Source organism: Alexandromys fortis, unplaced genomic scaffold (assembly GCF_014885135.2).
Source record: "Alexandromys fortis isolate MF-2015 unplaced genomic scaffold, M_Fortis_MF-2015_v1.1 scaffold_348, whole genome shotgun sequence".
In the NCBI taxonomy this organism is placed as follows: Eukaryota; Metazoa; Chordata; class Mammalia; order Rodentia; family Cricetidae; genus Alexandromys; species Alexandromys fortis.
The window spans coordinates 578,594-595,787 of NW_026068223.1; the positions used below are offsets into that span (position 1 = coordinate 578,594).

General features: G+C 48.8%; 2 protein-coding genes across 5 annotated transcripts in view; one reads left to right on the forward strand and one right to left on the reverse strand.

Annotated features, from left to right (window-relative positions):
* Nucleotides 1–7,562, reverse strand: part of Csad (cysteine sulfinic acid decarboxylase) — a 23,293-nt gene extending 15,731 nt beyond the window's left edge. Inside the window, exon 1 of one of the 2 annotated variants that reach the window (XM_050130619.1) lies at nucleotides 7,159–7,562. The gene's annotated coding sequence lies outside the window, so the exon portion shown is untranslated. Of the gene's footprint in view, nucleotides 1–6,746; nucleotides 6,890–7,158 lie in introns of those variants that run through there. The other variant, XM_050130618.1, reaches the window with a different exon arrangement.
* Nucleotides 6,705–14,290, forward strand: Znf740 (zinc finger protein 740). 3 transcript variants are annotated; one of them, XM_050130622.1, is made up of 7 exons: nucleotides 6,705–6,853; nucleotides 7,595–8,157; nucleotides 10,922–11,071; nucleotides 11,387–11,476; nucleotides 11,825–11,948; nucleotides 12,166–12,284; nucleotides 14,056–14,290. In XM_050130622.1, the coding sequence occupies exons 2-7, from the start codon at nucleotides 8,122–8,124 to the stop codon at nucleotides 14,143–14,145; spliced, it is 609 nt and encodes a 202-aa protein (XP_049986579.1). In that variant the 5' UTR covers nucleotides 6,705–6,853; nucleotides 7,595–8,121; the 3' UTR covers nucleotides 14,146–14,290. The 3 variants fall into 3 exon arrangements, with proteins under 3 accessions (XP_049986579.1, XP_049986581.1, XP_049986580.1); XM_050130624.1 differs by having other exon boundaries at nucleotides 7,595–8,092; XM_050130623.1 differs by having other exon boundaries at nucleotides 7,595–7,892.
* The last annotated feature ends 2,904 nt before the right edge of the window (nucleotides 14,291–17,194 follow it).

The following is a 17,194-nucleotide window of genomic DNA, read 5'->3' on the forward strand; positions in this document are numbered from 1 at the left end:
CCCGACCTAGGAATCTAATTTTACCCTGCAGAAAACGATGTCACTAAAGGAGTCTGCAGCAAGTCATATAATTAAGTTGATGCTGACAGCTAGTAGTGCTGCTTCAAGCCTGCAACCACAGCAAGAAGCAGACACAGGAGTATCATGGCAAGTTCCAGGCCAGTTAGCACTACATACAAAGACAATGACTAGTAAAGACAAAAACAAAACAAGAATTAGAATGGGAATGAGAAAGGTGAGCTTGGGCAGTGGTGGTGTTCACCTTTAATCCCAGCACTTGGGAGGCAGAAGCAGGTGCCATCTCTGGGAGTTCGAGGCCAGCCTGGTCTATAGTACAAGCTACAGGACACCCAGGTCTACACAGAAAAACCCTGTCTCTAAAAACAAAATAAACAGAACAAACAAAAAACATTTTTTAAAAATTGATGCTTTTAGCTGGATGTGTGTGGGCCCACTACTATAGTCTCAGTGCTTACGAAGTTGAGGAAAGAGGATCACTATGAGTTTGAGGCCAGTCAGAACTACATAGAACTACACAGCAGAGAAAAATAATGACAGCTTGAATTCTGCAGGAAAATGGATGGAGCTAGAAAACATTATTTTGAGTGAGGAAACCCAGACACAGAAAGACAGTTATCACACGTACTCACTCATAGGTGGTTTTTAAACATAAAGCAAAGAAAGCCAGTCTACAAACCACAATCCCAGAGAACTTAGACAACAATGCAGACATTAAGAGAGACTTACATAGCTCTAATCTACATGGGAAGTAGAAAGTAGAAAAAGACAAGATCTCCTGAGTAAATTGGAAGCATGGGGACTGAGGGGGAACACTGAAGGGAGGAGGGGAGAGACAGGGAGGGGAGCAGAGAAAAATGTAGAACTCAATAAATATCAAAAGAAAAAAATAAAAAAAACTTAGAGGGGGTGAGAGGAGAAGAAATAAAGGAAAGAGAGAGAGAAGAAAAGGAAGAAAGAAAAAAGGACGGAAGGAAGGGAGAAAAGGCTGGGTGGTGGTGGCCTATGCCTTTAATTCCAGCACCTGGGAGGCAGAGGCCAGCCTAGTCTACAAATCAAGTTCCAGGATAGCCAGAGCTGTTACACAGAGAAACTCTGTAAACTCTGTCTCAAAGAACGTGCAAGAGAGGAAGGGAAGGGGGGAGGAAGGAAGGGGGGGGAGGAAGGAAGGGGGGGAGGGAGGGAGGGAGGGGAGGGGAGGGGAGGGAGAGAGGGAGAGAGAAAAACTGATGCTCAAGAGGCCAGTTTCCGGCAGCGGGATGCAGAGTTGATAGGCAAGGAGAAGCCACACCAGCTTTGGTCATTCTCTGAGTTACACTGATTCTGACAAAGGTGCTGTTGAAGGAAATGGAAGAATCAAAGGTGACAGTGGAGTTTGTGCTTGGGTGGCCAGAAAGTTATAACCCATGACGAATGTGGGAGCAGGAGGGGAAAACTGAATGAAAGTGAATACGAGAGAGACCTCCTGGATGTGTCCATCCTAGAGATCCACGCTCGGGGAAGACCCCACTAGAGCCGAGTGAGATCATCTCAGGGAACTGAGTCTTTGCAAGGCTCAGAGGATGGTGCAGGGAGAGCAGCAAAACTGAGGGGCACGTGGACCTAGAACAGAGCCACCTTCCTGAGTGCAACTGTTCAACCCACTGCCCACTGTCAGTCTTCACAGGGCCTCACACCAGCACTCCCTGGGTCTGGGGAACCGGGAATACTAGCCAGGATATGAGAGGGAGGGTCAGTCCCTCAGAGCCACTCTGCTACCTCCCCCACCCCAACAGCTGCAAACATGGTGAACAAAGGTCAAGAGACTAAATGGGCAAACTGGGATAGAGATCAGAGCCTGCCTACTACATAGAAAACCCTGGGTTCCATCCCCAGCACTACAAAAACAAACCAAAAATGGGTCCTACTTCATGACATTCCATACTTAAAATGCACTATGCTGACCTTCACACTGCTTCAGGGAGGCCCATGAACCACATTTTAAAAAGGGAACCGGGCTTCATAGTTTTCACTGCAAATACTAACAAATGTCAATATATATTTTCTCCCTCTTTACACAACAGGAACATGATAATTCTTCTACATACTGCTTTTTCTCCACAAAAAAATATGGGTACGGAGCTGGAGAGATGGCTCAGAGGTTAAGAGCACTGGCTGCTCTTCCAGAGGTCCTGAGTTCAATTCCCAGCAACCACATGGTGGCTCACAACCATCTGTACTGAGATCTGGCGCCCTCCTCTGGCTTGCGGGCATACATCGAGGCAGAATGTTGTATACATAATAAATAAATAAATCTTTACAAAAAAAAAAATGGGGCTGGAGAGATGGCTCAGTGGTTAAGAGCACTGCCTGCTCTTCCAAAGGTCCTGAGTTCAATTCCCAGCAACCACATGGTGGCTCACAACCATCTGGAATGAGGTCTGGTGCCCTCTTCTGGCCTGCAGACATACACACATTGTATACATAATAAATAAATAAATATTTAAAAAAAAATATGGGTACGTATCATATTAGTACGTACAGCGCTTCCTTGCTGTTCTTTAACATAACAGCTTTAGGAGATAAATTTTACACACCGCAGAACTCATCCCTTTATCCAGGGGTTTTAGTAAAGCCACAAACTTGAGCAAGCACTGCCACTACCTAACTCTAGAACCTTTTCCTCATCCCAGGGATAAACTCATCAGCAGTCACTGGTTTCTCCCGCCCAAACCTCTGGCACCCACAAATCCACTTTCCATTTCTACAGATTTGCCGGGCTGTGCAGGTCACTGAAAAAGCAGCAGACACTATGTGGGGTTTGTGACTAGCTTCCTTGGGGAAAGAAGCACACTGTTCTAAAGAATGCAGCATGAGCCAGTATTTCACTCCTTTTCATGACTGGTTCATACTCTTTATAGGAAGATTATGTACTTCATTTGGCCATTTATAAGTTCCTAACTGTTTCAGTCACTTGTGGCATTGGCTATGATGAATAACGCTGCTATGAACATTTGTGTACAAGTTCTTGTACAGACATGTGTCTTCAATTCCCCTGAGGATATACCTGCTGGGAAAACTGCTGAGTCACACACTAACTATGTTTAACCTCTTGAGGAATTGCCAAATTGTTTTCCAAAATAGGTGTCCTTCACAGTTCCACCAATAGTGGACGAGGACACCAGTTTTCCACCTTTACAGAGACAACCACCTGCAAGTCTGATCGGGTCAACATTCATAAACCTTGTACCAATGTAGAAAATATTGGACCAGCAAAATGGCTAGGTAAGTGAGAGGTGCTTCCCGCTAAGCACCTGGATTTGACCATGGACCCCACATGAGAGATGTGGAGAACTAACTCTCGTAGAGAAGTTGTCCTTCAACCTCTGCATACACGTGCACGTGAATGCATATGCACACACATGCACATACACACAAAACAGGTAAACATAATTTTAAAAAATGCCTTAGAGGGGTAGTAAGATGAGGTGTGTAAAGTAAAGGTGCTTGTTACCCACCCTTAGGACCTGAATTTGATCCCAGGAATGCAAACGGTGGAAGAATGGGTTTGCAGCTGTTGTTCTCTGCCGCAAAAGATACAAGTGCATGCACACAGGCAGCTCGCTAAGCAAATAAATAGAATTAAGAATCATATTTTTAAAATGTCTTAGTAAATGTCCAGACCCTTGGCTTCAGCAAAACAGAATGACACACAACTTTTTTTTTTTTTTTTGAGACAGGGTTTCTCTGTTTCACAGCTCTAGCTGTCTTGGAACTTGCCCTGAATACCAGGCTGGCCTTGAACTCACAGAAATCCATCCACCTTGCCTCCCAAGTGCCACCACTTTCGAAAATGAGGCGTGTAGCTCAGTGCTACACTGGCTTCCTACGGTGACTCACAGCACACCACACTCCCCCCCACAATAAACAGACATCTCAATATAGTTTTATATAAGTGGATCAGTCAGTTTCTATGAAGCAGTGACACACTTCAAAATCGCACTGTTTGCCTTAGGAACCAGAATTCTGCTGTACTGCTCTGTCTGACCCAGCACTCTTGAGTTGAAGCAATGCTCCTGCCTCAGCAGTGTGAGCGTAGGTGCATAGTCCTGTGCTCACTTTGCTTTGCTTCATGTGCAGTGCTGGGGATAGAACACCTAGGGTTCAATTCCTAGCACCCAAGTTGACAGTAATTACAGTCGCAGGACATCCAGTGCCCTCTTCTGGCCTCCTCAGGCACTGCGTGCATGTGGTGCATATAAACACATGCAGGAAACAGCAGACAGAAATGAACGTACCCCTCAACCTGCATGCTTAGTACTCAACTAGCCCTCACCTATGTCTTAACAGTCCAGGGTCCCCAAATCAGGGAAGACTTGGTCTTCCTGTATTAATTAACAATCAAGGTTAACACCTCACAGATGTGTCCAAAGGTCAACGTGATTTCTACAGTTCCTGAGGAGAGTCTGGTGTTTAGGTTATACCAGGCTGACAAAGCCAAGCATGACAACAGTGCCTCCAAATTAAATATATATACAACAATCTCACCTTAGTTACACCATTAAAATAAAAGTTACTTTAAAACAAGAAAAGATTGAGAAGGGGCTGAGTGTGGTAGTGCACACCTTTACAGATCTCTGTGAGTTCACAGTGAGAGACACTGTCTCAAAAAAAAAAAAAACAAATAATGATAATGATAATAAAATGGTTAAGGAGGGGCTGTAGAAGTAGTTCTGTGATAGGCTCTCAGTTCCATTCCCATCACCACACAAAAAAAGAAAAACCTCCAAAATTTCCCAAGTATAAGGAACGTCCCTTGAACATCATTCTATTTCCCAACTTGTTTTTTTTTTTTTTAAGACAAAGTTCTCTATGTAACAGCCCTAGCTGCCCTGGAACTAGCTCTCGTAGAGCAGGCTGGCCTTGAACTCACAGAAATCACCTGCCTCTGCCTCCGGAGTGCTGGAATTAAAGGCTTGCGACTATTTCCCAACTTCTTTATTCACTATCATCAAAGGTCTAAGGGGCGGCAAAGAAAACTAGACAGCTTGTGTCTATTATGCAACCGTACTGGCTCTCAAGAGAATGGTTTAGCTGGTTCAGCAAACACTGACTGTCTACTTCTGCTTGGCTGGCACTGCCCCAGGGACTGCGCTTATCCTGTGGGTTCCAGCTAGCAGCCAGCAAAGGAGCCCATCACACGTGCTGGCCTTCAGGTAATGAGGTGGGGACGCACTTGGGACTCGTCGCAGCACTATTTGGGGAAGTGACGCAGTGAAGCAGAAAGGCTGAGTTAGGGATCCTGTACCAGAGGAGTCCTACCTGACAGCAAAGAGATCCGGACAACTAGCTACCTCCAGAAGTTCTTTTAACTAAGCATATTGTTAGAAAGTTAACAAACTGGGGCCTTTGAGATGGCACAGCGGGCAAGGGCCCTTGCTCTCAAGCCTGGTGAACTGCGTTTCTCCATCCCTGAACCCACATAGTAGAAGCAGAGAACCGACTCTCCAAAAGTTGACCTCTAGCTGGACAGTGGTAGCACACATCTTTTTTTTTTTTTTTTTTTTTTTTTTTTTTTTTGGTTTTTCGAGACAGGGTTTCTCTGTGGCTTTGGAGCCTGTCCTGGGAACTAGCTCTGTAGACCAGGCTGGTCTCGAACTCACAGAGATCCGCCTGCCTCTGCCTCCCAAGTGCTGGGATTAAAGGCATGCGCCACCATCGCCCGGCTTGGTAGCACACATCTTTAATTCCAGCACTAGAGAGGCAAGGGCAGGCGGATCTCTGTGAGTTCAAAGTATGTGCCACCAGTAGTTAGGAAGCCTTATCTTTTTTCATTATGGACTTTTTTTTTTCTTCGATAGTGCCTTGAAGTCTCCTACACTCACCAGACGGCAGCTAGAATAGAGTGGAACGTAAGTGGAATCCCCGTTTCCTTCTGCTAAGTGTGCACTTCGAGTATTCCATCTTTTAACAGGACCCCTCTCTAATGCTAAGCTGCTCGAGGATGGGTTTAATTTTCCCCTTTTCAAATGCAGCCTGGTTCAGGGAGCAACAAAAAGTCCACCGAAGGGAAACCTGGGTTAGATCACCCAGAACAGGGAGGAGAGAAACTAAAGAGTCTAGCTCCGGGCACAAGGTTGAGGGAGCTGAGCAGGGCTGCCTTGGGTACTTCGGGAATGTCTCCGAGACTCACACTCGGAATGTGGTTTAGCGTGTACCGCAGGACGGCGCAATGATTTAACTCTACTCCCAGCTGACCTGTCTGCAGGACTGCGCCGGATAACAAGCCCGGAAACACAAACCTGACCAAGTTAAATGAAAAGATCAGGGGTACGAACTGTTCTAGCGTCTACTTGGGGCTCCGGACTCAGGAGCAACAGGAGAGAGAGGGAGTTTTTCCAGAAGTCAACCAGCTCACTTAAAGAACCTTCTCAAAGAACACTCAGCCCCTAAAGACTTCAGGAGCGAGCCTGGCGTCTGCCCTCAGTCAAGATGGCGGCCAAGGCGCCCGCGCGCCAGGGCGCACGCGCACCCCTTCGCACCATCCTCCTCCGGTCCTGCCGATCGCCACCCCTCCCACTCGCCAGCTGCAGCACTCTGCGCGTCCCCAGCCTCACCCCTCTCTGGCGGCCCCCTCCTGACCAGGCTCCCGAGCCCGGAAGTGGATGTGGCCGCTTGGCAGAGAAGACGAGGGGGAGGGAGAAGTGCTTCCGGGGAAACGGGCCCCGGGTTGGTGTTTGTAAACTTGCCTCGGTCCCGGCGCGGGCAGCGGCGGCCGCGAGCTTGGCACCGGGTGCTTAGGGCCTGGAGGAGGCGCCGCGCGGCGGAGGAGACGGCGGGAGGCCGCGCCGGGCAGGTAGGCGCGCACCGCGGGGAGGCAGCGTCGAGCAGGCAGACGGCGGCTCCTCAGCAGCTCGCAGGCCGTGGGGCGCCGCGCGCGAAGGGGGAGGGGAGCGGGGCGGAGGAAGGAGGGAGGAGGGAGGGGGCCGCGAGGGGAGGGCCGCGGCCGCCCCCGCCCCGCCCCCCGCCGGGGTGAGGGGGCTCACTGGGAGGGGACGCGGGCACGAGCACGCAGGTCGCGCGATGCTCTGCTCCGGTCCCGCGCTGCGGCTGCTTGCAGAGAGCGCGCCGGCCCTCCACCTCCGCGGCGGATTTACATACCTTCGCGCGGACTCGGAGTAGCGCTCACGTGTGGGCACTGCCCGTCGGTGTCTACCAGGCACCCCGGCGCTCAGCGGTGGCCCCCGAGCTTCCCTCCACCACGTTCTGCCAGCGTCTGCGGAGTGCCAGCCTTGCAGGCCGGCCCACTCTGCACAAAAGCCCCAGAGGGCCTCCGCCCCCTTCTTCCGTTCCTAAGATGCCAAATCGGAGCCTTTACTCTGTTGGCAGTGTCTCTCCTGAAGAAGACCCAGCTTCCTTTTACTCCTGTTGGCTGCTCTTCCCGGCCCAGGAGGCCAGTTATTTATACTGACCCAGAAAGAATGCACTTGACTCTTGTCCTCCTTTCGAGCTTCAGAGCGCCCAGCAAAATAAGTTGAGCGAGCGTATGGCCTGAGGATGTTGCATTTACGGGCCTCGTCTCCCTTTCTGATTTCAGATTTCCGGAGCAGACCTAGAGCTTCACCAAGAAAATTCAGCTGGGAAACCAAGACGGATAGACTCTCATTTCTTCAGACAATAGGCAGAAGCCACAGACCTCGGATTTTTGCAACACCTGTTTTCCCTTTGGAGGACGCTAAATTCTTTGAGAGGACAAAGGCAGTTCATTATGGCAACTAAACTGAAAGAACAGGAAGGGGCCATTACTGTTCTTCAAACTACCGTGTCTTAAGGAAAGCTGGATAAAGAACTTCTGAACTTTTGGGTTCATTAAGTGAAAAATCAGCATGGCTCAGGTAAAAAGCTCTCGCGTCCTCCTTCAAGACCGCTCACTGGGAAGCCTGTTTGCAGTGTCACTCTTGAATTCTGCCTTAGTCAACAGTGTTGACCATCCCCCAGTGAGCCGAGCTCTGTATTAAGCACCAGGGGGAGATCTAGAGGAAGGAAAGGAGACAGGCCTCCCTGCCTTCAGGGAGCTTCCAGTCAAATGAAGGAGGTAGGCTATACACCACGTCACAGGCACTGATGTCGGTGGGCAAAGCACCTTACACTGTACTTCTGGTACGTGGAGTACTTGGGCATGAGGGAGTGAAGAGCCTGGTGAATGCTTCATTTGTTTTTCTTTTTCAGCAGGAATTTTATTGAGCTCCTGTTACATGCAAGGCATTGTGTTTGGAATACAAAGATGAATAAGATTGTCCTTGTCCCCAGTAAGCTTCCAGGCTAGTTGGGGGGAGGGGGAGGAATGGAAATACAGTCTGTTGTTTATTTTTATGTTCACAGTGCCTTGCATAGTGGCTGGCTGGTAGTAGAGCGTCCGCATCTGTTGACTAAAGGAGTTTGCAATGATAGAGGGGCGCTACTACAAAGTAGTGCTTCTGCCTGAATGGAGAGAAGACGGCGAAACTTGACGGATGCGTAGGGTTCTGCTAGCTGAATGAACAGAGAAGGCCATTCAGACAGAGGGACTGTGTGGGAAAATGGGATGAGGGTCAGGGTATTACCAGTAGCTTGGTTAGGCAGGTAGGGGGCCAGAGGATTAAACGGGGCATCATTAGGGAGAAAGGGTAGATAATGATTGTGGGGGTTGTTTTCTGGAGAAGTCAGCACAGTGTGGCCCAGGGGCTTTTTGTGCCTTTCCTAAAGAGTTAGATGTTAAACAGCAGAGTAGTGTCTTGCAGAAGACAGTTGTCCCTGTGAAGGAGGCAGAGGGAGTGGAAGGACAAGATGGCCAGAGGATCTGCTGTAGTTTTCTGAGGGGATGCTGCTCTGCTTTGAGCGTTCTCTGAGGACAACTACACCAGTCGCACCAGGATGGCAGCCTGGTTGTAGTGGGATTGGCTTGCTTCCAAGTGCTGCAGCGTGCACAGCTTTCTCCTCCCCGCAAAGAAGAGTCTCTGGATTTCGTCTTTCTTACTCCCCAGTACGGTGTTTACTGTTCTGCTAAGCATTTTACACCAGTTTGGTTCTCCCTGACCCTGTGAGGGCAGGCATTCTGACAGGCATTTCACATTTGAAGGAAGCAAAGCTGCAAAGGTAGAGAGGCTCCCAGAATTACACAGCCCAAACAGCAGAGCTAAGGTTTTTAACTTCGGACTTTCTGAGTAGGAAAAGTATGTATTCTGGAGTACTAGTTCAGTAAAGTCAGTTCAGGAACCATTGTGTTAGAATAAGGGGTGATTTCTCAGAGCACCCCTGTTTAATTGACTTTCTTAAACTTTATGTACACTCCAGGCAGTGGCAGCGCCCCCACTTTAATCCCAGCACTCCAGTGGCAGAGACAGGCTGGTCTACAGAGCGAGAGTGAGTTCAAGCGTAGACTCCAAAGCTACACCCCAAAGTCCTGCTTCAAAAACAAAACAAACAAACAAACAAAAACTTTATGTAGTGTATACATATAAGTGGCCTAAGTAAGGCAGAGGGGGTTTGCAGGGTGGGATAGGTATGGTGGTGCACACCTTTTCCCAGCACTAGGCAAGTCTCCGAGTTCCTGGGTCCTGGACAGCCAGGGCTATACAGAGGAACTCTCTAGAAAAAACTAAATAAATAAATAGATAGATAGATAGATAGATAGATAGATAAGTAGATAGATGAATAAATAGATAGATAAATAAATAGCCTAAGTGGTCAGAGAAACTGTATGTTCAACTCCAGAATGAAGGCGATTGAGTTTTTCTGTTTGCTATAACTGACAGCACCTAAGAAATTTAAAAATCTACAGTGAGAAATAACCTGATAGAAATGTACTTGGCACCAGCAAGGTCTGCCCATCTGAAAGTGGCTTTGAATCTGAGCACTGTTGGTGGACACATTGCTCAGTGGTTAAGAGCACTTCTTGTTCTTCCAGAGAACCAAAATTCAGGTCCTAGCACCCACATCAGCCAGCTCAGCTCCCTTCAGCTGCAGGGATCTGATATCCCCTTCGGGTCTCCTTGGGCACTTGCCCACATGTGGCACATACACACACATAATATAAAAAAAAAATAGTAATAAGGGCTGAGAGATGGCTCAGAGGTTAAGAGCACTGGCTGCTCTTCCAAAGGTCCCAGCAACTACATGGTGGCTCACAACCATCTATAATGAGATCTGGTGCCCTCTTCTGACCTGCAGACAGAATACTGTATACATAATAGATAAATAAATCTTTAAAAAAATAGTAATAAAATCTTTTAAAAAGTAGACGAGGGGGCCAGGCTGTGGTGATTTGCACCTTTAATCCCAGAACTCAGGAGGCAGAGACAGGCGGATCTACGGAGTTCAGGGCAAACAAAAGCTACAGAGAAACCCTGTCTCAAAAAACTTTTTTTTTTTTTTAAAAAAGAGGGTATCAAGATGGTTCATCTGTCAGCCTGAGAACCAATCAACCAATTAGATCCCCAGAGAACTGGCTTCCTGCAAGTGGTCCTCTGATCTCCACTATGTTGCTGGCATAGCGTACACAAAAATAAAAGAATTCGGAAGGAAGACATTGCTAGTGATCTCCACTTTCAGTGGGTCAGACAGACAGACCTCATTCCTGTAGTTAAAAGCCCAGAATGCCTTAGGTAATATGTAGCCACGCATACTGTTTAGTACAGTAACCACAAGTGTTGATACTGTGTGATTATTAACTTGATCTGTGTTTCATCCCTACAGGATGCAAAGGGGGCAGTAGTTCTTGGTAAGACAGTAAGGATTTGAAGGAAACAAGGCTTGACAATGAGGGGTTGTTCCGTGCGGAGGAGCAGTTTGTTGCTGGGTGTAGATGGTAGATGTGTTCAGGATAGCAGCCTATTTTTGTCCAGCCCTGCCAGGTGACCTGACACCCCATCTCCTTTCAACTTAGGCAAGTCTTCTGGCTTGTGAAGGCCTAGCGGGTGTGAGTTTGGTTCCCACTGCAGCCAGCAAGAAGATGATGCTAAGCCAGATTGCCAGCAAGCAGGCGGAAAATGGCGAGCGGGCAGGTAGCCCTGATGTGCTGAGGTGCTCGAGTCAGGTACAGCACTTGAGTCCTTTGTGGTGCTTGGGGGTCGGGCAGCCTGAGCTCTGCCAGGAGGCGCCAAGCTGTGGTTCCTGTCCGCTTTGTTGAGAAGTGGGGATCTGGGCCCCAGGTGGGCAAGAATGAGTGTGGGTGTTTGGAGCACTTGTACCTACAAACTCCTAGAGCAGGAAAGGCGAAGAGGAAGTGGATTATGGAGAGGAAGCAGGTGGTATACTCTCCTTTATAAACTGATTGTCAAGAAACAGCATTTGGTTTCTCATCTTGTGTTCTGACATGGACTGTAAGTTTAGATTTGGTTTGTCTTCAAAGGGCCACCGAAAAGACGCTGATAAATCCCGGAGCCGCAAAGATGATGACAGTTTGGCCGAGTCCTCCCATTCGAAAAAGACTGTTAAAAAGGCAGGTAATGGGGTCAGTGCCAGACTCAGACTTTCCTCATCACTGTGGCTCACGTTTTCCCTACTGAATTTGGGCTGTGATTTTACCCAAGGCCACTCTGACAGCCGCTGCCTCCCCTTGCTGACCATTCTGGGACAGGTGGGGAGTGTGCTCTTGGAGCAGGCAGGCCAACCCTACTACTGCATGCTAGCCCTTCTTCCCTTCCTGACTCTTAGCCTAAGTAAGGGATATGACAGGAGACATCACCTTTCACAGTAGCAGACAGAGTCTTTGTCCAGCAGCTGGAACTGGACCTCTAGGAAGAGGGCAGAGAGAAACCTCCATGACATGCCTGATTGTTGCCCCCAGGTGGTGGTAGTGGAACAAAATGGCTCTTTCCAAGTAAAGATCCCAAAAAATTTTATTTGTGAGCACTGCTTTGGAGCTTTCAGGAGCAGTTACCACCTCAAGAGGCACATCCTGATCCACACTGGTGAGTCTCACCTGTACTCAAGCTTGCATGGATGGGGATGTAAGCCGTGTTCCAGGAGGGCGTTAGACATGGAAGCAGAGGATAAGCTGAATGGCGGGGAGGGATTGCATGGCTCCATGTTTGCTGTCACTGAGACCAGCAGTCTTACGTGTTTATGAATGTATGGTGCCTATCATAAACTTTGCTTGGTTCTCACTTGTTTTTAACCTCTGGCCAGGTGAGAAACCATTTGAGTGTGATGTATGTGACATGCGTTTCATCCAGAAGTACCATCTTGAACGCCACAAGCGTGTGCATAGTGGTGAGAAGCCCTACCAGTGTGAACGATGTCATCAGGTAAGGTTTCCTTGTCGTCCCTGGAATAGCAGCACACATAAATTTTCCTTCTCCAGGAAGTAGGGCCAGTCCCTTCCTGGCTGACCAAGGGGCTTCCCCAGTACAGTTAGCATCTCAGAATAAAGCAAACTCGGGCCTTATGGGGCTAATCATAGGGAGTACTTGTTAGAATATCATAACATTATTGTTTATTTTGGTTTGGTTTGGCTTGGGATTTTTTGTTTTATTTTGTTTTCCCTGAGACAGGGTCTCACGATGTAGCTCTGGCTGTCCTGGAACTCACTCTGTAGACCAGGCTGGCCTCAAACTCATAGAGATCCACCTGATAATATCATTTCTTGAATTCCTGATCTATTCCAGGTACTGTGAGGACAAACTTGACATAGAATTTGAGTGCGGCATGTTTTTATCTTGTTATCTCCTTAGGGTAGCTGTGTTATCCTCATTTCACAATAATGGAGAAGTTGAAGTTCAGGGACGTTAACTATCCCCATGCAGCAGGTGAGAGTAGGGCTGATATTTAGTCCAATCTCCGGGCACTGCAGTGCGGAGGAGCGACGCCACCTCTGCCCTGGGCAGGAGATGAGAGTGGCAGTGACTGACATCTGGATGCTCTGCCCAGTCTTACACTAAGGTCCACACTTCAGTGAGTCTTCCGAATGCTAGGCTGAGAGCTGCTGCTGCTGATGGCATGTGACCTCACCCATGTCCACCCTGCACAGTGTGAGCTCTTGTCACAAAGCCAAAACACTAGACTGCAACCCCGTGAGGGACACTGTAATCCCGGCACTCAGAGAAGCCGGACAAGAGGACCACAAGTTCTAGGCCTTCTCAAAGAAACATTTTCCACCCTGTGCTTGGGCCCAAAAGGGTAGACATGCTATGAGAAGCTGTGGTGTGCCTCAGTGCTGAGTCTGGCCGAGTCCGGCAGAGTAAGCGCTAAATATTTGTTGAGTGGAGCGCTACGTTGTGTTGGGTACTCCTTCAGAGAAACAGGGAGGCTCGGGGCTGTTGGGGGATTTGCCCGTTGTCAACGACTAAATGACAGAACCAGCGTTCCACTCTGAGTCCAGACCCTCTCTCCAGCACTGCTTCTTGTTGTTGACTTACATTGCTGTGTACATAGTACAGGGCAGGTGTGGAGGTCAGAGGACCTCCTTCTATTATGTTGGTTCTAGAGATCAAACTCCGGTCACCAGGCTTGGCAACAAGGGCCTTTACCTGCTGAGCCAAATCCTCCTCCTCCCCATCTCCTTTCTTGAGATAGAGTCTTAGGTACTCCACAGTGGCTTCCAGCTTTCTATATAACCAAGGATGACCTTGTATACCTGATCTTCCTGCCTTTGATCAAAGGTCTGCACCACCATGCTCAGTTTCCAAGGCACCGAGGATCAAATCCAGGGCTTCCTGTGTACTAGGCAAGCCTTCTGCCAGCCAAGCTGCATCCCCAGCCACTAGAACCCACATTTGCTTCTTTCTGTTGTTTGAGACAGGGTCTGTCTACATGGCCCTGACTGTCCTATAACTCACTATGTAGACCAGGCTAGCCTCGAACTCAGCAGAGATCTACCTGCCTCTCTGCATCCTGAGTTCTGAGATTAAAGACATGTACCACCACTGTACCCAGCATCATCAGTGTCCTAACCACTGTGCTCTCCTGCTGTGCAGATACTGAGGGAGCAAGAACATAGCATGTGCCTTCTCTGCAAGGAAGGGACCTCCTAAACAGGAGACTGAATTCCTCTTGGAACTTAATCCTCTCTCTTCACAGTGTTTTTCTCGGACAGACCGACTACTCAGACACAAGCGGATGTGCCAAGGATGCCAGTCCAAGACGTCTGATGGGCAGTTTTCTCTATAGGCACAGGGGCCCACCGAAGAGCACACCCCTCTGCTCTGATGGCCCTACCACCACTCCCTCTGAACCTGTCCCCCTTCCTAGAGGAGTGGCCCCAGGTGAGCAGACGAGACCATCAGAGGACAGCGGCTCCAGAGCCTCAGCTCTGTAAATAGTCTGAGACTGTACGACTCTCGGGAGTCTCGACAGCATTCCTGGGCAAGGAGCTGGTCCCGGGACCCTTACCTGAGGACTGAAATGTTCCCACAATCTTGGACTGGAACTGGCAGCTGAAATGAAAAGGACTGAGGAGGGGAATTTGTTTGTTCTGCTCTTGTTTTTGTTTATCCAGAAGCGATTACAGCAGGTAAACAGGGGACACAGATAATCTGGAGACGCAAAGGACGGACTGTGGCTGGCCCAGCCGGCCTTCGGTGGTCCACAGCTCTGTATCTTACTTCCTGTGTGAAAGAAAATAGGACCAGGACTGGCAGCTACGCTTACTTGGACTTGATATACACTGTGCGGACAGAAGGAGAGGCTGGAGGAGCAGTGTGAGCTGACAAGAAGAGTGGGCATCCCATTTTCTCTCCTCATAAGAGCAGTGTTGTGCCCATGGCTGTTGTCATGGTTTGTGCAACGCCAGTGCCTGATGGGGTCAGCTCAAGTGCCTTTTGGAGGAAGCTTGGGTGGGGTAGCCCATGCAGCCCTTTTGTCTGGGAAGTTGGTCTTGGTTGTGGTTTGTGGCTACCTCACTGTCCTTGACAGAGGCAGCAGTTGAGCAGAGAGCTGTGGGTGTCAAGTGGACTGTCCCCTTGTGCCGTCTTAGAACAACTAAGGATAGTGCAGAGTTGCCAACAACTGTTAGAGACGCAAACGTGACGGCCCTGATATGACTTGTGTGATAGAGCCCCTTCCTGCCCAAGTGGCGGTTCAAGTAGTGGAGGTGGAAGTCTGGTCTTCAGTTCCAAAGAACATGAACTTGGCTTCCTCCCTGATAGGCATCCTTACCCAACAAGGTAGAGGATGCTGCAGAGGAAGGAGCCTAATGTCTATTTTATTCTTGACCTTATTCTGTTCCAAACCCCATCTTGTCTACCCCTGAGAAAGTGATGAGGTGCGTGTCTTTGTCTGATTTGTGGGTGCTTTGTGTATTTGCTTGGAAGGGATGAAAATTATTGAGCCAAATTTATTCGGCCACCAACTTAGAGGACAGAAAGCATAGAGCAGCCTCCCCGCCCAGACCTGAAGGGTGCCTGCCTCCCAGAGGTTGCTGAGAACAAGGGAACCAAGGGGGTTTGTTCCAGAAGGATTTTTTTGTTGTTGTTGTTTTTAGACTGATTCAGCAGTACTGCTTAGAGTGTTTCTAAGCCAGGGCTTATGGATACGTATTTTCTAAAGTGAAATAACTCCCTTCCTGCTAAAGAAAGGATCCTTAGGGAGGTTCTGGAATTCCATTGCTCACTGCCCCACGCCAGGGGCCCTACTTCAGGTGCAATCATGGAGATTGACCTGAGCATACATAGCTGTAGCTGTGAGCAGGAGTCTGAGATGGCAGCCCAGACTCCAACAAGTTCTTGCCTAGCAAAGAGGGCCAGGCAGCAACTTTCGGCTATGGCCTCTCTCTTCCAGAGTGTTGAGGGACGGGACATCATACCTCTTGGGTTGAAGTACTTCAGGGAAAAAGAAGGGGAGATGTTTCAACCTTCAGCTTGCCTCTGACACACCTGAGAGCCTTGGTGAGGTCAGAAATGTTCACTGCCGTATGTCCTAGCGTCTTGCTGTCCCTACTGTTAGAAGTTCTCTAGAACCTGTGACCCCTGGGCATCTTTGCGCATCTAAGGCAGACCATTTCATGTCAGAGGGTTCTGCTGGGCTGGGATTTTTCTGTCATTGAACTCTGGGAAAGGATACACTAAGAAAGAAATGCTTCTGGAAATAGGATCCTTCCCTGCTCCTAGAAGATGATCTGTGGGGAGAGGTAGAAGACTGACCGAGGCGTCTCCATGTCTGGATGTATGTACTGGGTCAGAGCAGGCCCTGCAGGCCATGGCTTCCTGCCTGAGTGGAAGCTGTGAGGGAGAGAACTTGAGGATGTGTGTACAGATGGCCCAGCCAGAACCACACTGCCAAGGCCTGGGTGTGAGAAGCCCAGAGGCTGGCAGTGGTAGACAACAGACAGGCTCTGGGGTGAAAAGTAATAGGACACCCAAGGGCCCAGGAACCACAGAGTTAGCACTGGACAGATGTCTCAGGTGTGTGTAGAAAGGGGAATGAAGAGCGGGCAGGTACCCAGAGATCCAGATGTGAAGTGGGGTTGCGTGGGGAGAGTAACACCAGTCCCTGGGTGGCTCCTGTGCAGCCCTGCCATCTGCCCTTGCTGGTGCCTGTCCTTTCCGTCCATCACTCAGCTACTGATTGTGCTCCATGGCTTGACATGGAGGGTTAGATGGGTGGAGTCCCACCACAGCTCGGCCCTCTCCCAGGTTCCTCTGCCCCTGCTGTGGGCCTGGGCTTTTATCTTCAATTCCCCTCCTACCATGCTCCACTTTTTTTTTTTTAAATATACTTATTTTGCTATGGGGGAGGGGACTATCAAATGAACAAGATCACTTTTAAATGGTAGTTTTTATAAGATGTTATAAACTTGTATCTTTTTATCATTAAAGTGCAGTGTATGTTCCTTCGTGTTCTATTTAGGGTATTTAAATAAAAAGAATGGCTTTTCTATATTCCATCTCCTCCTTGAGAAGACCTGTTGGGGCGCATTCTCACCGGAGCCCAGAGTTTCCTTCCCTGATAGGCCTACCCTACAGTTTGCAACAGAACAAACTATCCTGTTAAAACAGTGTTTTTTTCCCATAGAGAATTAACAAGTAGAGGCAAAAACATACCTTTTTTTTTTTTTTTTCTGAGAAAAAGGCTCTCAACAGCCTGACAAGATGTGGTCTGACTCCTATCTAGGTGAGGTCCTTTTAGAAGTTGGTGGGTGACTCCAATTTCAGCATCCCCTGAGATTCCACTGGCCCAGGTGCTCCCAGGTCACACTACAGAAGCACACACTTGTCCTCCA